The sequence below is a fragment of the Cinclus cinclus genome, chromosome 13 (assembly GCF_963662255.1).
Source record: "Cinclus cinclus chromosome 13, bCinCin1.1, whole genome shotgun sequence".
Lineage (NCBI taxonomy): Eukaryota > Metazoa > Chordata > Aves > Passeriformes > Cinclidae > Cinclus > Cinclus cinclus.
The window spans coordinates 1,311,355-1,335,514 of NC_085058.1; the positions used below are offsets into that span (position 1 = coordinate 1,311,355).

The 24,160-nt window shown below is 43.3% G+C and overlaps 1 protein-coding gene across 1 annotated transcript; it reads left to right on the forward strand.

Annotated features, from left to right (window-relative positions):
• Positions 1-455: 455 nt before the first annotated feature.
• CRABP1 (cellular retinoic acid binding protein 1) lies at positions 456-13,256 on the forward strand. The gene is made up of 4 exons (XM_062501546.1): positions 456-525; positions 1,288-1,466; positions 4,070-4,183; positions 13,206-13,256. Exons 1-4 carry the CDS (start codon positions 456-458, stop codon positions 13,254-13,256), a joined length of 414 nt encoding a protein of 137 aa, XP_062357530.1.
• Positions 13,257-24,160: the final 10,904 nt, after the last annotated feature.

The window sequence follows — 24,160 nt, forward strand, 5'->3', positions numbered from 1 at the left end:
CGCCGGCTTGGATTGCCCTCTGCCTTCCCTGCCTGCCTCTGGGGCTCTTCATCAAGTCCTCACTGTCTGCCTCATTTGTGGCATAAGTGACAGTCGGGCTCTCGTTCTTGGGCAGCCCCAGGAGGGGCAGCTGTGGAGCCTGCAAGTCAGGCTGCAAGCGGTGATAGATGAAGAGGGCAGGAAGGATGGATGGATGGATGGATGGATGGATGGATGGATGGATGGATGGATGATGGATGGGTGGGTGGATGGATGGCCATAGCTGGGGGGGAAGGCGGGGGGCGCGGCTGTCTGGCGGCGTGGTGCTGGCCCGGGGGAAGGGGTGGGGGGCCGGGTGGGTGTGCCCGGCTCTCCGTGCCGCTGCAGCCGAGGTCCGCCCCACTCACAAGGTGCCTGAGCCGCAGAGCGAGCAGCAGCGCCGCGTCCCCGCCGTCTTCCGCAGCGCCCGCCCCGCCATGCCCAACTTCGCCGGCACTTGGAAGATGAGGAGCAGCGAGAATTTCGACGAGCTGCTCAAGGCACTGGGTGAGGCCGGGGGAGCCGGGCAGCGGGCTGTGTCCTGCGGAAGGGGACACGGGGTGGCAACTGGCACACGGGATGGCACCGCAGTCTGCTCCGCTGCCCGCTGTGTCCCGGGAGAGCTCCATGTGTCGGCCGCGGGCAGGGCAGGAGAGGCTCCCTGTACCGGTGCGGGGCACGGCTCAGGGCCATACCCGGGGAGGGGCGGTGAGGCACGGCACGGTCCCCGCGACTGTCCCGCCCAGGGAGCCGGGCCTGCCGCTGGCCTGGGGCTGTGTCGCGGGGACGTCTGCGACAGTTCGGTGCATGCCGGCCGTGCGGAGCTTCCCAGTGTGTGCTGGCCGTGCTGACCCTGCCCGGTGTGCGCTGGCCGTGCGGAGTCTGCCCGGTGTGCGCTGGCCGTGCTGACCCTGCCCGGTGTGTGCTGGCCGTGCTGACCCTGCCCGGTGTGCGCTGGCCGTGCGGAGCCTGCCCGGTGTGCGCTGGCCGTGCTGACCCTGCCCGGTGTGCGCTGGCCGTGCGGAGCCTGCCCGGTGTGCGCTGGCCGTGCGGAGCCTGCCCGGTGTGCGCTGGCCGTGCTGACCCTGCCCGGTGTGCGCTGGCCGTGCGGAAGGCTCGGTTGTGTCGCGGGGCTACCCGCGGTGTCCCAGCCTCTCGCCCCGCTCCCCTGGCCCCTCGCTCCGCTTCCCGATCTGCCCGATGCTGGGCGAGGTCGGCCTCTGGCACTGCTGGCGACTTCAAGCTCTGCTTCCTCCCTGCTTCGCTCAGGTGTCAATGCCATGCTCAGGAAAGTGGCGGTGGCAGCCGCCTCCAAGCCCCATGTGGAGATCCGCCAGGACGGGGACCAGTTCTACATCAAAACTTCCACCACTGTGCGCACCACTGAGATCAGCTTCAAAATCGGGGAGAACTTTGAGGAGGAGACGGTGGATGGACGAAAGTGCAGGGTAGGAGGAGAGCTGGGACATGTGCATGTGTGTGGGGGGGTGTGTAGTGTGTGTTACCAAGTTCTTTTTAGACGGGACGAACGCATCTTCTCCCATGTCCCTAAACAGTGGCATTACTGCCCTCCACCCTCTTCTTACCAGGAGGTCTCTTGGGGGTTCTTCATGGTCACAACTTCTCTTGTCCCTATTTCGGGATAAAACTAAATCTGAAGGCAACAGGACATGACTGGTCCCAAAAACAGAATTCAAGTATCTGTTTTCCAGCTTGGCAGGGTTTAGTTCTCTTTTTGCTCCCCTGAAGACCTCAGCTGCAGTGAAAGCTGTCCCCAGCTTCTGTCCCTGACAGAAACATGAGAAATGGTGGAGCAAGAGAGACCTCAAGAGTCAGGGTTTAGTGCACAAATCTGACACAGCTTTTGTCATAGATTGAATCAGATGAGTTCTCAGGCAGGATCACAGGTAGTTTTGGGGCTGAAATGATCTTTCATACCCTTGCCAAGTGCATGTGTGGAGTTTGTAGTGTGAGACAAGCTTTCAGCTGGTGTTACCAGCCACAGCTACACCATCTCCTTGAGCAGAATACATTTGAGAGCATTCCCTGGAGTGTTTTGGGCTTGGTTCTGTGTGTGAGACCCTGCTCCTCTGCCTTTGTAACCACTCCTGTGGCCGTGGAGGGGGATTTAAGCCAGCAGCATCTGACACCAGGCTCTTGCTGGTGTAGATATGTGGGATCTGAGGTTTGGGGAACTGGGCTGGGGTCATATCTGCCTTTTGAAAACTACTACTGAAGGCATGGGTTACTTATGCTTTCTTTGGGCAGTTTACTCTCATAACTATAAATAAGTATCTAAAACTATATATAAAACTCTTATAAAAGAAGTACAAATAAAGATTATCAGAATGTGGTTTCAAATGAAGATTCAGTTTTAAAAGTATCCAGTTTTAAATGTATCCAGTGTTGGTGAAATAATCTGTTTTCCAAAATGTGATGTCTCCTAATTCTTGGGATGGCTTTTGAGGCCATTTTTATCACTAAAAATTCAGCACTTACTGTCTTCAGTGCAATTGTTGTCAACATAAATTTATGGAAAGAATACAGATTCTGGGAATCAGTGAATATTTAGAATATCCACTTGCTGTCTAGGTTGAATTATCGTATATTTAACAGTTTGTCCAGGAAATGGTGCTGGCTTTGTTAATTTATCTTGTTCGGCAAAAGTGTCTTCGTACATAATGCATGTATAATAAATGTGACCCGCTTGCTAGAGGATTTATTGCTGCACATGGAAAAACAATAATTATGGCTGTAAGCTATGAAAGTTGGAAAAACCTGAAAGAAATGGGTTTTGTGAAGTAGTAAATTTTTTCCATGTGTTGTGAAATTATTTATAGTCCACTCTCAGGAATACGATGTACTTCTGTGTGTATATAACCAAGATGTGGCCACAGAGCAGAATGTGGCAGATAATAAAATAATACTCCAAAATGTATTTTGCAGTATCTGGCAAAACTGCTGACTGGTGATAGATTTTGATGTACTTTATGAGGTGGAGGGTTTTGTACTGCCAACTAACATGATCCATTGTTTGTGCAGACAAAGGGGGAATCATATGTGGTCGTACTTCAAGGCACAGCTTCTATAACTGCTATTTTAGATGGCTTGTTGGCTTATAAAATCTATTGTATTGAAAAATATTTAAAAAGTAAACAGCTAATTTTAAATCAAAGTAAAGGGTTTTTTCCCTTGGAAAGTCTGGGAAGTGTTAATTTGAATTTAGTCATACGTATGGACACGCCCCCACGTGTATATGTACATGTATATAATCACAGACTAATAAATGTCTCCCCTGTGTAGTTATAAAGTGATAGCTTGAACATTCATTACAGGGCACCCTTCTGCACAGCTGTTCCATTGCACTGAGGAGTGCTCATGTGAAAAGTGAGAGTCAGGGCTCCTGGAGTTTCATGTTCTTTACTTTTTCAGTGGTTTCATTGTCATTATTCAAATGCTTTGAAAAATGCCCAAGGGCATTTCAATCTCCAGACTCACAACCTTAGAAAAGTAATGTCACAAACACTCGAATTGTAACGTTTCTTTAATTTAGTCTAGTTTGTCAGCTCAGTATGTTTAATACACAGTTAACTTGGCACAGTGCCACAGAGCAGGAAAGATGGCATGTGACAAATACTGCATTATTTATAACCACAACATGATACATACAATTGTTTATGCTTTTAATCTTATGGGACTTTGTAGTGATAAATAGCATGTCAGATCAAATAATATGTGTGCTAAGATGCTTGGGGATGTGGATACTGCATTAGCATGTTCCTAAATTATGCTTTACAACATCAAGCATTTGATGGAAACTGAATGCCTCCAAACTGAAAAGACACATTTGCAATTACTTTGTTACTAATATACACCTCTTTCCAAAATGCCCCGTTGCACCTTCATTTTTATTTCACCACTTTCCACTGATGACTTTTCCTTTGTCTTTAATTAATGGAGCAATTATTCTTACTACTGCTTATTGTTGTCTCTGTCTCATGCTGCTGGGGAATATAATTAATGTATTTCCTAATGGTTTTCTTGCCTGCAGAGTTTGGCCACTTGGGAGAACGAAAACAAGATCTATTGCAAACAAACTCTTATTGAGGGAGATGGTCCTAAAACATACTGGACTCGAGAATTAGCTAATGATGAGCTGATTTTGGTAAGAACCTTGAACTGTCTCAATACATGCACCATATTAACAGGTTTCTTTGTTACCATGTAGTATGAGTTACTGTTTTTCCTCACTTAAATCCATCTGGAAGACTACCATTTTCATAATCTTCTACTTTACAATTAATACATTGCTTTTTTTCCTTCCCTTTTTTTTTCTTTTTCTTTTTTTTTTTTTTTAACAAATGGAGATATATACATGTTCTGACTTCTATTTGTTAAAATTTTCACCATACTTGTACTGGTAGAATAATCACAAGTTGGCCACTTCTGCTCTGTAAATTCACAACATCATCAAGGAATTTGCTTGATTTATTGCAGATTTTCTCTGGTGAAAGTGAGATCAAAGCATTTGATCTCATTTCAAGAGAATCTTCTTTTCAGGCATGTGCATCATGTTGCTTCTTATCCGTGGTCATACGGTATATAGCAGGAAAGATGTGCATGTTGTTAGCATGCTCTAGTCTCTCCTGTTTATGAAAAAGATGTCATTTCCTCCATACCTCTGCCACCTTCCCCAATTCCCTGACCCCCTCTGAGTCACATTCACAGTTGTCTTCATGAGTTTCTTAGAAGGGCAGAGATGTTCACGTTTACTGCAGCCTGCAGTGGGTGGTGTGTGAGCTGCCACTGGAAGCACACTTTGTTATTTGGGTTCTGCTACCTTTTTGGTAGAGTTCTCTTCACTGCTTCATTCCTCGGTGGTCACTCCACATTCCTTCAGCACACCTGAGGAGAGACACAGCAGCACAGTTCAGCTTGAATTCACAATCACTTCACTGCACATGTTCTTACTGGTGAATTCTGCATAAATAATTGATTAGACTGCTATGCCTCACCAGTTTGGACATGGAAGACAGGATCCTGGAGTGGTGGGAAATGTCAAAGCAGGGAGGTTTTAGTTTGAACTATCATGCTAACTAAACCTCTGCACTTTAAAAAACAAGCAGCCTCCCCAGTGCTTCTCTAAGTCAGATAGAGTTCTGGTTTTGAGATTGCATCTGAAACAAAAACAGGACCCAAACCTAACCAAGTATAAACAAAACACTTCTAAGGTGTTAATATTATTCCAGACATCTTGGAACTGTTCACCTACCCCTTATGAGGACATGTGCTGTTAGTGAAATCACACTGGTTTGTAATGAATGTATATTCCAATGCTGCATAATTTCTATTGACTCAACCACTGGAATTCTTTATATTATCACAGAACTTTAGGAGGCAAAGTACTTTGATCTCTGCTTTGCATCTTTAGATGAAATGCAGTGGACAAAATATATCCTCAACTGTAACTTTTCCAGCTCTCTAACAACACATTTCTGTAGTATATTATTTAAGCAACCAGCTGGTGAGGCAGCTGTTAAATAAACTGCACTTCTCCAAGAAAGCTGCTCAAAATACAATTGCCTCCTGCAAGCAGCAATGTGGACTTACCCTGCTGGGGAAGAATAATGAAGCTGGATAGGAAACCAGAGGGATTCCAAGATTTAAAGCCATCTAACCTTTTTTCTTGTTTAATACAGTCTGTTGAACTTTCTGAATTCATTATTTTTCCAGTTAGGATATAAATTAGAACAGCTTGTTTCTTATTAAAATATTTCCATTTATAGGAACACAGAACTTTCAATAACTTGGTTTACTGGTTAATTTCCTTGCCATTAAAATATACACATTCCTTTTAGTCTGTGCATGTGTATATTCAATTTCCAGTCATTGCATATTGTGTACAAAAGAACCTAAATAATGTGCCTAAAATTTGTTATTGCAAATACTTCTCTTAACACCACTGATCAAGCCATCTCTTTCTGGTTGTGAAGCTAAACTGCTGGAAGACCTCGAGTCTTTCAATGCAAAGAAAGCTTTCATTGAATTATTATTTGAGTGCTTTTTTTAACCCTGTCCAGTTTATCAATTTCCCTCCTGAACTAAGAAAACCAGAATGGCATTTATTGTTTTGCTAGCGATCTAGCACCTGATGTTATGGTGATTTCATCTCCCTACTCTTATCTAAAATGATCCAGATTTATAGGCAAAAGCTTTGCTAGCTCTTTTTCTGGTTTCCATTTCCCCAGACAGATGTCCTTCCCATCTCTGGCAAGCTGGAATTACGTTCACTGGTTGCAATGTGTGATTTTACTGGGGCCATTATGAAAATTTGGTATTTGTTTCCAAGTGATCCAGATAATTTTCTCTGTGTTTTTTGCTATTCAATATGATAGAGAGTTTCATTCTCCTACCTCTTTGAGCACAGTGGTTTCTTTTGCTTTATTAAGTATTATGACAATAATTGGTGCTCAGGAAACCCTCATGACATTTGGTGGGATTGAATATACAGATCTTTTCAATACGTGGGTTGATGTTGGAGACCTGACAGCTGAAAGCTCAGCAATGAGGTGTTTGTTTCTGGAAGTAATGGTGGTGTGAGTCCTCTGGTCTTCTGCAGAAGCTGAAATTGCCAAAATTAACCCTTCTGGGAGGCAACAAAAGGTTCTACTGCTTGGAGGGAGACAGAAGAAGATAAGCTACATTTTCTTGTCTGTGGTCCCTAATTTTAAAGGCCCAGAACATTCCTTCAGAGAACTGGGCTTTAGAAGCTAAACTGTTTGAAGGGATTGGCTGGGTTGTGTTCAGCAGCTATAAAAGGGAACAGGGTAGGAATAAGAGCCCTTAATGAGAAGACTCTTTTGATCTCTTGCCTCTCCAATGTGTTTGGGTTTTTCATTGCTCCAGTGAACAAAGATTCAATATTAGATTATTTTATTTTATGCTTGGCAAATTTCCTTGCGTCTGAGTCTGCTAACCCCCACTTACATCTTACTTCTTCAAAACCAATATCACAATGAGAAGAGATCTCTGTCTTCTCCGTTCTTTGTTCTTCCACCCTCAGAGCTTTCTTAGGGATCTTTAGGACCTGAAATTCATTCTCATTCAGTTTTGCTGCCCATATTGCTTCAAATATTTAACAGTTCCTATCTTCACACTTCTCAAATCTCCCTGCTTACCTTTACTCTCTCTGATGTGCTTCAGTAAGATTGCTTCTGTTTTCTCTATCCAAAGAAATCTTTCAAGAAATCTTGAGACTCCTTATTTGCTATTACATGCATTTGCAGAAGAAATCAAGAAAAGTCATACCCAGTTTGAAAGAGGCTGCAAGAAAGAATGTGAACTGTGTTAGACTGAGGCACAAATTGAAAAAAGGCTTGGGGTAACAGGCGGGGGGTCAGGAATTAGTTTTACTCTGCTAGTATTGGCTGCCTAAATGTTGGAGCTTTGCCACATAATTGTGATCTAAAATTCTGCATTGCTTAAGGGATCCATTTGATTATGGTATTTTCCTAGTGTAAGGATATATTTTTCTCTCCAACACAGCATATTAATAAAATTCATTTATTATCCCATGTAATAAAAAACCCCAGTGTTTAATTGCCATGACTACCACAGAGCCAAAATAGAAACTATATTACTCTATAACTATCAATCTTTCTAGCATCCTGGCAGAAGAATTCCTTATGTCCTTCAAAGATATTTCCTTGGAGTAAAATGATGGTCTTCCAAGTCACATCATGTCCTCTGGTACACAGATGCTGAGAACACATTAAGTTAGCAAAGGTTTTCTTTACCTTCAGTTCTCCTTAGCTCCTTGCAGTGTGGAGAATAAAATAGCTCTTATTAGTAGGTAAATAGTATTTTGCTCATACAATGACAGAAATAGGCCTGAAATCCTGTTAGAAAAATAATTATTTCAGCCAAGGAAGGGAAGGAGGATCAATTTCTGCTTAGAATATTGCAACTTAATTTTATCAGAGCTGTTTTTTCTAATCTCATCTGATGCCCTTGCTGGGATTTCAGCACTGCATGTTTAGAATTACTGAACAATGTAGATAAAAATGGCATGGAATGTGCAAGCAAGGGAGGGTGGAAAGGGGAGATCCCAAAATTTATTTGTCTTGACTGTATCTTTATACTGTAGTGTACTTCAGGATTGCAGTGCATACACAGAGTCTGTATTTACAACTCTACCTTCATAAACTATACTTGGATTAGCATTTGAGCACTCAAGATCAGAATATAACACAAAAACATGTATTTCTTTTATTTGTTTGAAAATTATGATCTGGAATTAAGTGCTTTTTGTTCCCTTTATTGCACTCACAATGTTTTTGTTGTTGCTGTGTGTTTTTGTCAGGGCCATTAATGAGCTATCAATTACTTGTGTAAGTCAGAAGAGCAAAAGACCCGCTCTTTGCAAAGTTAAAGGATGCTGCTTACAGATATTGGCTATTCAAACGAGACACATTTATATTCAAACTTTAGATGCATTGCTGCTTTCATGGCTGCTCAGGTCTCTATAGATTTAAGTTTAATCTGTAACACACAAATATTTTAAAGTGGATGATTACTGAAGAGGGGCTTAAAAACAGCCTCTGACCACATTTGACACAGTTCACCTATCACACAGGGGTTCTCAGAATCAATTGTAGCAAGGGTCAAAGATCAGAACATTGGTGGGGGGCTCAAGCGTGGTTTCTGTGCTACATTCCCTCCTCAGGAAAATCATGCCATAATTGATTAAAACTGGTGAACTGTGGAGCCTAGATGAGCGAGTGAACATTTTTTAAATTATTTTGCTGACTTCTGAAATGAAACATCATAGGTGAGAAGGGTCAGTGCAGATTTGGAAAGAGATTTTTCAGTGGAATGCTGAAAAGCATGATGTGCCTAAGCTTTGTATCAAACAGTGTCAAACTACCTAAGTGTTTTAACTTTTCTATAACTCTTGGAGAGTCATCTTATAAAATCAGTTTCAAAAGAAGGGTCTAGTCATATCAAGCTCAGAATGAGGGGGCTGCTGCTGTCCTCATTAGAGCAGCCTTGACAGAAGTTCAGGAGCCTGTAATAATGCACACGTGTGTGTTGCATGGTCCTTATGCTTTGATTTACTGTTTGCCATGAGCAGATTTACAAGGGGGCTTAGGGATCTACAGCTCCTGCTCACTTCTACAGCCTCATCTGGATCACATCCCAAACAAAGAAAGAAGCCGAAGCTATTTGCATTTTGGCTGCAGCTGATCCTGAATGCAGCCTTTTGTAATATCACTTGTAGCTTAGATGTCCTCTGTGCACTGGCTTTCAACTGTAACTATAACTATCTCCAAAATAATGGAGACACCATTGTCTCAAATCTCTGTCATTAATTTGCTGCATCACTTGGGGGGAGCTGTATAATATAGCAGTGCTCAAACACAAATACTGACATTTAGGCTCCTTGAGAAATCACCTAATTTTGCATGGCACTGTCAACTGGTATCCTGAGGAGCATGAGGTTGTACATTGGGTGATTTGCTATCAGTAGCCAAGTTTGAAAGTGGGGGCTGCACATTCAGTGACTAGGGCCTTGTAAGGATCAACTTCTTTCCTAAAATACGGGAGTCGGGAGGAAAATGAAAATAGACAACATGCCTTTGTTATGAAGACTTAGATCTTTATTCTAGATAACATGGAGGCTTGCACATGGACAAAGCCTTTTCTGAGGCTTCATTGAAGTAATACCTTCTTTTCCCCATCACTTCGCTCATGGATTCTGTCTTCCTTTCGTAAGTTGCCTCTGCATTTTGATCAGTTGTGAGCAGAGAAAGGGATTTTTGCATATGCTGGCAGAAGTGATCTTTCCCAGGTGATTGTTTTAATGGCACTCTTCTTTATTATACTGTGTGCTCCACTTACCACAAAGGCTCCCCAGCAAATGTTTATAAAGAAGGCCTTCAACAAGCAGATTTGCTCCTACAGAAATATATTACTGCCTTGTAATTCTCTTTTAATCTCTCATGATGTCAGTGGTCATCAGATTTTGAGTGAACTGAGAGAGGTCAATTTATTGGATTATCCCCCTGCACAGGGCTTTGTTTGCAGTGTGCTTTCGGACTCTTAGCTACAGATTATGACAAGCTAAGTGAAGAAAACAATTCTGTAATTTGCAGTCGTTGCACATTTAAAATCCTATTTTAGATTTATCGAAGCCTTGCCTTATAGCATTTTATGAGGTAAGTGGGACCTTTCCAGGCCTATGAGAAGGTGGTGTTTGAAAATCCTGCATCTTTTCATTACATATGAATTACAGTTTGGTAGCATTGTACTTTTTTTAGTTGCTCAGATGGAATTTCACCACCAAATAGCCAAGATTGCTCCTTTTCTTTTCATTTGGAAGTTCTACTGCTTCGAGTCATGGACATCCTTAAAGTCTACTTATTGGAAGAGGAGCTATCACTTCTTTGGAGTCTAGAATTAGAACCACAGACACTAAACTGCTTTATCCTACCACTGAGTACAAGGATTTAAGTGTGAAGAACACTGGATTTTGATCCTCCCCTGACCTTGGGCCCAGCTGTACATTAGATATTTCTATGAGTTACCACAAGAAAAGGAATGCAGCAAGTTTAAACATGTTCCTTCTTGCTTTCTTTAGTAACACTGAGTGGAGTTTTATCAACAAATGGTAGGAAGTCACAATAAGATAGGAAAACACCTTTTGTGTAAGTCCACATTTAAACCTGTACTTAACTGTGACAATAAAACCCTTTATTTATGCGCTTCAATTCCGTTGTTAATCCTCTGAATGTGTATAAGGTATGAAATCTAAGTGCTGAAAAATGCAACTTATTCCTGAAACAGGTCAGAGGCCACATAACCTTAGCTGGGTCTTCAAGGAAAGGCTGTTTGAGAAGTGCCCAGTGGTACATAGTACTCCAAAATAATTTTAACTGTGCTTTGCATGATTTCTATCTCTTTGCAATCTCAATTTAAAGACGGGATTATGTTAAATTATAGTGGTTTTCTAGACTGTGAGACTGCTGTGTTGCAGAGTCCTTGAGTGTAGTAACTGATTTTTTAAAATTTGGGTTCCCTGAAAATGTCCACGTTTTCTGCACTTGATTTTTGTCCAAAGTAATTTGAGTGTAGTCCTTTGCTTGAAATTTTCGGAAGTGCAGAAGCCTAGCTGGAGATGGATGTTGGAAGTACAAAACTTTGGTGTCCTATGTCACAAACATGTTGAGCTGTGCCTCTTGAGTGCACAGCACTAAGTCTGTGGTGCTGCTACTCACCCACACTACTGAGCTTCCCCAGAATGTCCATGTCTTTTTCTTCCTCCACAGATTTTAACCTTTATTTCCCCACTCCCTCATGTGCATCTTCCAAGGAAGCTGCCAGCCAGGAGGAGCAAGCTGTGCTCAGGAGCACAGTTTCAGAACTGGACACTGCAACTTCAGACACTCAGATCTACAGTGGCTCCCTTGCAGTATGAATCACATCTGTTTCAATGTACTCTTCCCTGCAGTGTTCCTCCTCAATAGAACTGCTGATCTGTTCTGACAATAACTGCTGTTGCACAGCTTTAGGGGAAGGAGTTTCTTTCTTAACCTTCCTGAAAGAGCAGACATAAATTTGTCAGGGAGGTTACATGGGTTTACAAGGCTGATGCAGCCTTTCCCTTTAGAACTGGCTGATGTGGCACCAGTCCCATCTCAGGTGTGGCTGTGCACTCCAGCTGCCAGACTGGGGCTGTGCCAGCTCTGGGAGGACACTGCACAGGATCCATTTCACTACCGTTTGTGATTTGTGCTGAAGTAGCAGCAGGGCACCCAAACCTCCCTGTGCTTAGCAGTCCATGAATGTGAAGGACAATCACTGTTGCCGGGCTCCAAAGAAAACCTCAAGCCCTGGATCATCTTGACTCTTACTTCCTCTCTCTGGCAAAGCTCCTGCTGAAATAATTCTGCCTTTGTGGATAATTCGGAAATGTTGAAGGAAGACATAATAAGGGTATTTGCAGCTGGTGCTGTGGACAGTAGAGAACTATCCACATCCTTTAATGTTCATTTCCAGATGTGTTCATGAATAATCTAAAAATATATATTAAGCACTGATATGGTATTGATATGCATAAAAATAAAGTCTGTATCTCCAAAATACTAACAGACTTGTGTCCCCAACAAAGTGAACAAAAGATAAGCCAGAGTCAGTTTTAAAGCCAAGACTTTTCCAAGTAGTGGCCAAAACAGGTATAGAAAGCATTAAAACAAATAGCCCAGCTGAATTTTCATAACACACTGGGGTAGTTCTTAAAGCATGCATTTCAGTGAGACCTTGGCAGTGACCACAGCCAGACATCCCACCTCAGAGCTTGTTAGTGCTGAGCTCAAAACCTTCTGTCAGCACAGCTGAATGGGAAGGATTTTCAATCTCTTTTTCCTCACCCTTGCTTCTATTATTTCCTTCATGCTTAATTGCTTACATTTTAGCCTGCCAGACTTGAAATGACATACAAACACTTTGGGATTCAGGTGGCTTTCTCAGACAGCCCCACAGTCACTGTCCTGCCTGCAAGCCCTGATAATCTGCAGGGCATTCCAGAGCCTTATCACACTTAACTCACTGGTAAGGGCACAGTGTCCTGAAGGAAGGTTATCATTGGCATGCCCACACACAGCCTGCAAGGGAAGGTTTGGTATCCACCATGGGCTGTCAGCTGCTTGCAGCAGAATTATGTTTACAGGTGTACATTCTCCTGGTCTGCATCTTTCCTCCACTGCCTTCATTTGCCTGCTTGGATTTATATCAGCAAATGTCAAAGAATACCTTAGGAATATGCCATCTGAATTCCACCCTCAGCATTTCTAGTTCAAAGTGCTGCAACTGTTTCTAAATACAACAACAGTACATTCCAAATTCGCTTTATTTTCTCATGTTTACTTATCAGTTCATGCCAAGAAACTACAGAAAAAGAGAATTTATGCATCATTTATCATTCTGACAAAATCCATCCTGCCCTGAAGAACAGGTCATTTACATTGCATTCCTCTTTCAAAATGACTTCTTTCTTTACTCTCATCTGTCAAAAGACATAAGAAAAAGTATTTCTGCTGCAGAACTAGTTTAGTAAAAATAACACTTTGAAATGGTGTTAAATGTTTGCTGGTTCTAGCTCTTCTGATTGATTTTTATTTATTTTCCAGACCTTTGGTGCTGATGATGTTGTGTGCACAAGAATTTATGTAAGAGAGTAAAACCATCCATTCACTTGTCATCTGGGATGAAGTGGAGAACTGTGAAAAGCCCCAGTATAAGGAGCATCTGTGTGTGCTGTTACTAATGCGGTGTTGTATGTGACCGTGTGTGTTATAGCTGAACCCAGATCCTCTCTTAAGTGTATTTTACTTTCAATTTTCATTTCAGACACTATTCCTTCCCACTTTTATGCCATCAGTTTTCTTGTCTGCTTGGTATTTTGTAGCTGTCACTTGCTATGGTTTCCTCAGTTATTAAAATTATTGGGCATAATTCACAGCTGTTTGGGGGTGTTTTTAATTGAAAACCCAGCAGTGCTTTGGTTGGGATTTAAACTCTTTTTACCCTCTGCTGCAGTCAGTGTGGAGTTTCCCCGCTGCTGGCAGGTCCTGTGCTGTCAGGGAACACCTCCTAGGGCAGCACAAAGGGATGGAGAGCAAGTGGATGGCAAGGCCTTTCACAGAGCTGCAGGCTGCTCTTGAACCCAGAGCTCTGCTTCTTTCCTTCTTTCTCCTCTCTCCCTCTTGTTCTTCTTCCTCCCTGTCGAGGAATAATTTGTGTATGCTGTGATTGCTGGGACTGTGATTCAGCTGAACCAGATCAGACAAGGTGAGATCTTTCCCCTGAAGAATGCCCAGAGCTCCCCGCTGAGACATGCAGCAGCCAAGTACAAAACCCAGCTGTATCTACAGGACAAATAACACCGTGGTCATGACTAATACTTATTGTCATCACACCCAAGCACCTCAGGCCTGAGTAGACAGCCATAAAAATCTGACAGACTTTACTTGTTTTGGCCATAAAAAAATAAAGCTGAGGAATGCTGCTTTTCTCCTACTTTCTCACCTGTGACAAAGGGAATTTCCAGTGGCTTCACTCCCCCTCGGTGTTACAACTCTCACTTCTGGTGATTCAACCTTTAATTCTTGGAGCAACTAAATGTTTCACAAACCAGGGCCATAGTTCAAGAATGAAAGAAAACCAGATTTAATGTATTTATTCTGGCTCAGAGTTCTGGCTGCAGTATTGTCAAGTATTAGATGCAAGCTGAGCAGACATTCCACTAATGAACCAGATAGTCTTCAGTTCTTTAGCCTTGGAAGTGTCTGGAGATTGAGACTAGGAGCACTATTTATTGCACTGCAATATCCAATCTTATCTGACCAGCTTCTATCTTTGGAAGAATGATTCTTCAGCTTTATGTCGCACAATAATATAAGATTTTTAAGAGATTCAGTGTTAGCAGAATATACACCCTGCCACTAATCACAACAGGAAATAGGACCAGAACTTACTCATTTGGGGACATCTATGACAAATTACTCTGTCTCTTCATCCCTCACATAGCTATGCAGATAAATCCCTTCGACAGGATTGCCAAAATGCCACAGAGAAATCAGCCAGCTGTTCAATTTATTGCAGTGTGGCCTACAGAAGTACAAGAGAGATACACAGCGTTTTGTATCTCCTCTGCTCTGAGAGGTCATGCTTGCTTTCTCTGCCAGCAGCACTCAAGATACCATACTGCACCTGAAGAGAGGGTTCTTTTCTTCCACACTCCAACCTTAAACCAAATCCTGTTTCTGAGACGTTGTTTCTGTTGTTATCAATTAAATACAGAGCCTGCTGGTCCACACTAGGGCAGGGGCTGAAATTAGTTTACTAAGGTTTGGATACCGCTGAAACCACCTCCAGTAAGAACAAAACCAAGAGGGAGGATGGTTCAGATCTATCTTTATTGTCTATCTTCCTTTAAGATTCAAATTAAAGTAGTTGGGTGTTTTGTTATAAACAAATTCTACTTCAGGAGTGTCTGGATCTGCTTGTGCAATCAGCTGTGCCAAAGGGACTCCACAAAAAAGTGCCAGGCTTTGAGCTCAATCAGAGCTGCTCAGGGATGCAGACAAAACTGTCTTGCCACATCAAAGCTGAGCAGTCAGTACCACTGTGTTGCAGGACATGTTGGCACAAGTCATATCCCAGATCACCAGTAGCCCACCAACACCACAAAGGCTTTGTCTCTACCTCCAGCAAGGTGTGTGGTGGATGTGGGGGCTGCTACAAGCTGAAAAGGCAAGAAGTAGAGACCAAGCTAGTGAGCATCAGGGCTGTTTTGCCATTCCAACAGAAGATGCCACTCTTAGCAATTACCTTTTCCAGCTGTGTGTGAAATAGGCCTGATGCACAGTTTGTGAGGGTTCAGCAAGGTTCAGCATGAGCCTCTCACTGTTCAAAGACAGTGAGTGCATTTCATGGAAGGAGCAATTGCTGTGTTTCATTTCTAGGAAGGCTCAAGCTAAGCTGCTCAAGCAAATGTCCTTCAGAAAACTTTCCCATCAACTGGGAAATACCAAGTCAGGTTTCCATCCAGTTGGCAAAACTACTATCCAAGTAGTAAAGCATGAGCTATGTGATGAGCTTGTAGGAGCTATAATTAAAAACAGCCTCTGGAGATACAAGCTACCCTGAGTAACTGGGAACTTTCTTCTTCCAGGCTTGAAGCTGTTCCCCTAAGCTTTTGTTTGCAGTCTAGCATGACTGAAGTTCCTTTCTTTAATAATTTCAGTGTGGAAGCTTCACCACTTGATTGACTTTTGTGAAGTTATGATAAACTTATTGGTGCATGGGTAAATTCCTATGAACAGAGACTAGAACTGGTCCAGGGAGTTTTAGTTTTATGACTCATTGTTGAAAGTGCAAAGGCCAAATTGCGTTTTGTGATTCCTCTTGGATTTAAAAGCCTTCAAATCTAGGCACTCAAGGATTAGGAGTGAATTTATTGGCCAAAAGCCTTGCAGTTGTCTCCTGGTTTTTTTTTTTCCATTGCTGAGATTAAGCTCCTTTGGGAACATGGAAGTTGAATGATGCCATGGCGGCCAACAGAGACAGTTTTATCCACTTTTTATGTAAAAAGTAATGAATTCACACACACACACATGCGCACACACACACCCCAAGATGAAGTGATGGAAGCAGAGTAGAGTTACTGTAGCTTTCATCCACAAAAATTAAGTCTCATGATGTCTGAATGTTAAATGCTTGGTTAGCAGAATAAGGTCCTGAAAGCTTCAGTGTCTCTGCACACAGGAGGGAGGGACTTTCATAGGCAAAGGCACCAGGACAATGGAGCACCTAAGGGTTACATAAGTGGTTTGTTGATTTGATAGCATGTGGATGTCTGAGAGGGGCCCCAGGGATTTCACAGATACTGTCTTACAGATCCAAGTCAAAGAGATGCTGTCTGTGGCTCTGTGTAATGAGCCAGGGACAGAGCCTGGCTCAGTTAGGTGTTTCAGTGGGCAAGCAGAAACTTGTCCTCATGCTGTTGTGTTCTCAGCAGCCCTTTGTCACCTGGGCTGGAAACCCTCTAAGGTTCCAGGCACTGACTGGTGACAAACATGGCCTACCTCTGTCTGGACAGCTGCTGGTTGACCCCTGGATGCACAAGCACCACTCCCCTTCTGCTGTCCTGCACATCCCTGTGCCCTGCAATGCTCAGCACTGATGGCCAAAGGACTTTCTGACCCTAGAAATGAGCTCATGAGGGAACCTGCCTTGTGAGTGTATTACATACACAGTCCTTGAATAGACACAGAACAAGTGAGTATTCAATATTATGCCTAAACATAACTTTAGACAGCTATTTTAGATATTCTCTGCATCCAAACCATCTGCACAAAGCAGGATCTTCAGGGGAGCTGTACCTTTTTTTGGAAGGGCAGCAGCAGACCAGGGACAAAGCCTGAGAGCATCCCAGCTGGGGTGGCTGTGGCAAGTGAGTACCAGGCTCTTTGCCCGCAGGCTTGGGGCTGAGCAGTGCATGGGCCATGCTGATCAGCAAGTGCTACAAGAGACAAAGGAAGGGTTACATGGGGATCTGCAGCAACTTGGCATATGGCTAACATGTCACAAGAACAACACTTGCCCACAGGAGTGGAACACTAGGATCCAGTGGCCATGTTCTCTGCTCTAAGGCAAGAAGAGCTCATTTTGGGATTTTCCTATGATTTTCCATACTTTATTCTTAAGCTGCTTTCATAAAACATTTATTGTTTTTCTTCAGGAAAAAGAAACATCCTAACCAGTAAACAGATCAGACAGAGAAGCTGAATTCAAAATAATCCACTGTGGGAAACTCAAAATATGAAAAAAATTCTCAGCCAGAAATGTGATACTGCATTGAATAGTTGAGTTCACAGATCCCTGTCTCACCAGCTCTTTCTGTGTGGATCAGAGCTGTCCCATTGTATGCTGTATGCTCTAGAGTCCTAGTGCTGCTTTAGCTCAAGTGATCACTGCTTGCACTGTGAATGCAAAGAGAATATTTCTGCTAACAGGAAGCCCCAAATCCCACATGGCTGCAGAATCCAGAGTCTGAATATTTTTGAAATACATGCTTTCAGAGAGCTGCCATGTGAGAAGTGGAACAACCCGATGCTCTGCCGACATGATCTGTGGCAGGTACACAGTTCTTTGGCCATATTCTCAGAACAAAGAGGAACATGGTAGCTAAACTCTTTTACAAGCTTGAGTAAGATTTGCTGTTAGGATTTGGTGTATGGTCACACACTGCAGCCAGAGAAGTAGGTGGTGAGCTTTGAAATGGTTTCTGCAAGAGACAATGCCACAGTCTTCTACCAGATCCTGCCCTCTCCTGCACAAACCAGCTGCTTACAAGGAGAGGCAGCTCAGTTGCTCAAATAGAAAGGATGTGACAGCTGAGGTGACTGTCTGAACTAGGGATTTTTTTAAAAGCCCTGCAGATATGTATCTCAACATTAATCCTCACAGCATGTTCATCATGTGGAGATGGGGGACTGATTTCATCATAAGTCTGATGAGTTCACAGAAGGGTTTTCAAAGGGTGTCTCAGGAGGAAGCTTCGGTGTCTCAGGAGCTGCTGGTGCTGGGAGACAAAGGTGCAGTTGGAGTTGCAGGGTTCCTGCAGAATTGCAGATAGGAATAGCTACAGTGGGCCAGTGTAAAGGTGCTCTCTCCTCCAGAACTCGGTGCCTAAGGCTTTTCCCTGGGAGCCTGCATATCAAAGTTACTGGGAAAGATCTTTTGAGCACTAATGTATAGTTCATGTCAGCGCTGAGATTCTGCTGCTTTGCAGACCCTGATGATTACTGAAGCTATTGCTCTCCATTTCTCTTGCCACAGTTGGGAGAGTTTTAAAGTGTTCCATATGTGGAAGTTTATGTAGAACTGACACTATGCCATTATGATGCATAGTGACTCTGGAACATCTAAATAATGAAATTAATTTGCATGATCCTCCATAGAGTGTGCCAGGACATCAGGAATGACTGAAGTGAGAAAGCCTGTCTCTGAAGTAAGCACCTAATAACTCTCTTTGCAGGAAATTTTAACACTGAGCTTAGGCATGTGGCAAGGCTAGAGACTGAGAACATATTGCAGTTATTATGGAGCTTGAAGTCCAAGTTCCTTTTAAGGCACGTCACTAGTAATGTGTTTTAATCAGAAGTATTTTAGTGAAGTAAATTGGAAGCATCTAGACCTGAGTGGCATCATGTTCTTTCCAGTGTGATTTACTCTGTAATTCCTTTAATGAACTGGATATCAATACTATCTTATGAACAGGAAGAATAAACAGTAAGGATCTGTAATGCTTTTCATTAGTACAGGTTATACAGAAATGTTGCTGCTGTTGATTTTGTTGCAGCAATAAACGAATCTTCAAAACAGGTCATGGGGCAGCTATGGGAATGATCAGAGTGCTGTAAAAGGACCGTTTTCAGGGACAGAGCTTTCTTCCTTGATATTGTTTCGGTAACAGGAGAATTAGTTAATCCACTGATTTAATGCCAACATTTAATTTTGCCAGAAAAATATCTAAGAATATACTCCAAGACTTGGGATGGGGCACACCTTGCAATGTTTCTCCTGACCTTAAAGTCAGGGTCCCAAGCGGTATGGACACAAAAGTGTGTTTTCAAGAAAGGGAAGAAGGAGGCAAGAGAGGTGTAGTGTGTGTTTGTGTGTGTGTGAAATAGCCATCATGCCACAGGACCTGCTTTTCACACTGCTCTAGTAGCCCTACCTAAAGATGAACACAGTGCTCACTTGCTTTTCTTTCAGTTTATTGGAAAGTGACCCATTTTGTTCAAAAGTTATTCACTTCCACCTGACTGGAAGGTAGAAAGATGGCATCACTGAAAGATCTCCCCCCAGTCTTGGGAAACCAGGCTGAAATACAATGCAACATGCATGGGTGGCACAGTTTTAGTGACAGAAGGAATACTGGGCACTCCTGCAGGTAGGGTGAATGGTGCTATGAAATGAACCATTCCAGTATTTTCCCAAAGCCTTTTGATTTTGTCATGGGAGTTGATGCTGTGGCACATGAGATTTTTCGTGTGAACACAAATAGTTCTTTCCCCTCTCACCACAGCCAGTACTTAGTGTGTTAGTATGTCAGTGGGGAAGGATCTGCATTGTATATAAAAGTCTAAAAAATCTCAAATATAATACTTGGAACCATAGAGGGATCTCAGCATAAAGCCCTGAATCTGTTCCAAGGCAGGGGGGAGGAGGAAAGAAAGGAAATTTGCAACTTCTTCTATAAGTTTTTTCCTTCTTGATTTTGGCGGAGAAACAAAATCTAAGGAAAGGTCTGGATACTTTGCCATAATCAGAAGGCTGGGAAGAGCTTCTTTGTAGCCTTTTTAACTTACATGCATTTGAACAAATTGCTGTATAGCTCCCTAAACTGTTTGATATTAGCTCTTGTTAGGGCAAATTATGGTTACATCTACTTCTTGCTGCTTATTTTTTGAAAGAGTAACTTGCTCTCTACTAAGTTTAAACAATTGCATGTGCTAAATGCTTGTAATAAGTGCAGTGGCCTGTTAAATTAAGCCTGAATTTATTCAGGATGTGATAATTTTATGAATGCTTTTGCATAAGTAATTATCATTTTGCCCGAAGCCTGTCATTTGCATGCTGCAATAATTAGGGTGCCCATTAGCCAGTTTTCATCACAATAACACAAAGTAAATATAGAGGGAAATTGAGGAGAAAAAGTTGGCATCTTGAAGAAGAAGAGATCAGGATAAGAATTTAAACTCCATTTCTCTGTAAGCAAGACAGGAGATAAGTGTGGAGTTTCTGGAGGCAGCTTAAGAGAGGCTTGGCTCCCCTGGCAGGCAGCAGCGTCACAGCTGGGTGGCTGGGGGCAGAGGCAGCCCGTGGGCATGACAGGGGGCCACCCCTCTTTGTCCTGGGCACAGCACAAGCCCCTGATGCCAGCCAGGAACATGCAGCTGGTAAAGACAACAGTTCACAGAGCTGGTAAACAGATGAGATCAATGTCAAGGAAATTATGAGAACCTACAGACAGCATGGTGCTCACTGCCTGGGAATGGTGTGACTCTCCCTCTTCGGTTAACCAGTCCTGGAGGCACATAATCACCCTGCTATACTGCACTCTGGGCAGCAATTTTAAACTTATTCCCATGAAATTCCATTGTCGCTTTGCAAGGATTTTACTACCATAGTTACCCACATATATGTAAATGTGCTTTTTAAAATAAAGTTGTCTCTCTGTAGTTTGGACAAATGTTCCCAGTGGTGTCCACTGAGTTTCTGCACTGCCCAGAGTTTAGTATTGCTGCACAGAGGATGGAAGGAACTAGCTGGCTTTGGGGAGTTATCCACGGCAACAAAATGTGAGAAGAGCTCCTGGAGTAACAGGGCTCCAACACACGGAGGCAGTGCCATTCAGCAGCCCTAAAGTTGCTTTCAGTCAAGTAAGCAGCTCTTGCTCCTGCTCTGGCCCTGCCTGAACAGAGGCATGATATGCCTTCCTGGCTGAGTCTGGGAATAAGGCTCAGGAATGGAAGAAATGACAGGAAGGTGAATGGTCAGCAACTGCAGCCATGAACAGAGGGTGTCTGTGTGGGACATCTTCTACCCCTTCAAAATAGATGTAAAGGTGTCCTTAAACTTAAGGATGTCTTTTTAAAAGCTGTCTCACAGCTTTTTCACTCCACCCAGCTGAGGTTTCAGCCCTGCAAGCTATGCTCAAGTGTTGCTCACCTGACAGCAAGGCAGTTCCTTCCTCAAAGCTGCTTAGGATGTGCTGTCCAAGCACACACACATCACTCCGCACCAGCAGATCTTGGTGCAGGGCTGCTCAGGGAAACTATTGGCATAGGCACAAAGGATTTCTTTCAAAGTCCATTTGGAGAGTGCCAGCTGCATTTCTAACTATAAAAACAGCAACAGTGCCTTTTGTATATATGACTTTAAGAGCATAATTTGTCTTCTATTGCTATAATAACTAGTCTTCTCATGTGCAGTGTTGCAAGAATAGCCAGAAAGCATTCAGCCTACATGAGCCTTCACCAGAGATTTTTTCTCTGCAACACATGGCGAAGTCCTCTATTGTTGCTGGGAATCTTTGTAGCTTGAATGCATTATTCTGCTGTCTTGTCATCCATGTGCACAATAAACTGTGTATTCTTGACTATTGTTTTATGCAACTGAGTGGCTAAGAAATAGAAATGGCCTTTTATTTTATTTAGGCAACTAAGTGATTTATGGAAAGACACATCCACTTCCCTGATGGGAAGTCCACGTGCACTTTAAGCCAGCCCTAGAGCTGATTGGGCTGAAACCATGCCTTTTCCATAGCTGTTACCATAGGTATTATTGGAGTGCACAGGAGGACTGAACCCCTTCACTGCCCCCAACTCTACTGTGCTGCGTGCTGAACAAAGATGGTTTGAGGCTACCCTCCCAAGCTTCAGCCTTGGTAAACACCCTGGGACAATAGTCCTGGGGACAGAAAAACACACTCCTCTTCCCCATGGAGTTCAAATGATCCACACAGAGGTTGTCATCTCTTAAATTTCAGTGGTGAGCTGGAGGGGCAGGAGAGGGGTTTAAGCAGCACAGAAAATAAATGATTCATACAGCCTTGCTTCAGTGCCTCCCCTTTCAGCTCTGCCCACAGCAAGACCTTTCTCCAGAGCCACACCATTTTCACTTCACCAGGTTTTTGGCCTCAGTCTGTGTCTGGGAAACATTGCCCCATCTGTTAGGGGGGTGTGTGTCTCAGGCAACTCTCACTTGCATGAAATGAAGCTGTGCTCAGCTTTATCTGCAGTTAGAGCTGAGTGCATCCACCTTGGTTGGGCAGCCATTGGCTGAGGTTGGCTGAGCCTCTTGGTTTCATCTGGTGAAAGGTAAATTATTGAATAGATGAAAACAGGGTTTTTTAATTGCCAAGCCACTTGAATCAATAGGGAACTCCGCATACTACTACGTGTGGTCTCCATGGACCTCATATGAAAGATGAAGGCAGCTGTGACCTCGCTTCATCACCCTTCCCTCAATCAATAGCTACCAGCTTGTGAAGTCCCAAAAGGTGTGATTAAGTCTCTGCTGCATGAAGTTATCAGTTCCCAGCACATAGCCCATTGTCCTGACTGAAAGGACCTAAAAGCCCTTATTCTGTGAGGGTTAATGACCAGATGTCCCTGGAAGGAAGCCCATCAGCCCTGGGCCTCAGTGCCAGAAATGACTGCGGCTGATTTCATCCCTCTTTGTTCCTGTGTTGCAGCTTCAGGGGCAGCATGAAGCATTTCACCTGGTAAAGGAGCCCATGGGTGCAGGGGTAATCCCAGCCATGGCTTGGGAGAGGACTGCAAACAGACTGCTGCTACTCTATGCTATTGCTCTTAGTGTATGAAAGGATGCTTCAGAAGGATGCAGTCTCTAACCCTTCCACAGTAGAGTGGGGTAGGGCATGGCTCAAGTCCGTAAATGCACTTCCTCTGCAGAAGTCCCTGTTGGGCAGTGATGGCTTGTGTAAATGTGACAGTGCCAGCAAGGCCTGAATCAGACTGTCCCCTTGTAATAGCAAGGTTTTAATAAAGCCTGGACAGGACAATTGCACTGTCTTGTGAAAACAGGAAGGACAAATTTATGGTTTGCAACAGTAGATGCTTCAGCATCTTGAACAGGCAAGGAATGGCCAGTGTACTTTGGAGAAATAAATAAAGAAAAAGTTGCCTCATAGGGTGTAGGTACATGACACATTTAGGAGACTAATACTGATACATCATTCTCAAAGGACCATTTCAATGCCACCATTTTCAGGCAGAAATCTAACAGCACATTCTTTAACTTAAAAGAGCTCTCTGAGTAGCTGCCTTTCTTGTATTTTTCTTTCACTCTGCCTGGTTGTTGATCCCAGAGCTCTGGAGGCTGTGAGCATGCCTCACTCTGAGGAAAACACTGACACTGGTATCCTGCTCTCCACGTGCTGTATTATTGACAGTACAACTGGGTAGGGAATTTGGTTAGCACAGTATAACTAGGGTATGTGGTAATTACTGCAGCATCATTATAAATCTTACGGCATGTTTTTACATTTATTGATTAAAGATTTTATCTTCCTTTGCTCATTAGAATTTTGAAAAACATTGAATTGCATTAATAAATCTTTAGTCCCTGTAGCCAGCAGAAGCCTAGCTTTTGGAGAAAGAAAAGCCCTGTAAGTCTTCTTTCCAGGCAGTTGTGCCTTGCAGGTGAGCCTGTGTCTAAGGACAGATCATTAAGGACTTGCTGCTCTGGGATGGAGGCAGAAATAAACTTACATATGCACAGAATATGGAGCACAGATGAATCCAGCCATGATTCAGTTCGAGTGCAAGATTAGTTTCCTTTGAAATGCCATCAGAAAGCATTTGCTCACAATGTAGGTCACAGCAACAAAGGCTGTGGGAGGGATTGACTGAAGGCAAAAGGAGTGAAGCTGAAATTACCTATGTTCAACAGCTGTCTAAGTCTAAGCCAGATGTTTGCAACATTAAATACTCTGAGGCAACAGAGGTCTGTAGCCATGTAGACACTGCAGTGGGAAGAAACTGAA

What these genes read in the sequence shown, in the direction of transcription:
- CRABP1 (XM_062501546.1), top strand. Translation starts at nt 456, where the DNA reads ATGCCCAACTTCGCCGGCACTTGGAAGATGAGGAGCAGCGAGAATTTC. An exon ending in CGAGCTGCTCAAGGCACTGG is followed by an intron (nt 526 to 1,287) that starts GTGAGGCCGGGG and finishes TGCTTCGCTCAG; the next exon opens with GTGTCAATGCCATGCTCAGG. An exon ending in TGGATGGACGAAAGTGCAGG is followed by an intron (nt 1,467 to 4,069) that starts GTAGGAGGAGAG and finishes TCTTGCCTGCAG; the next exon opens with AGTTTGGCCACTTGGGAGAA.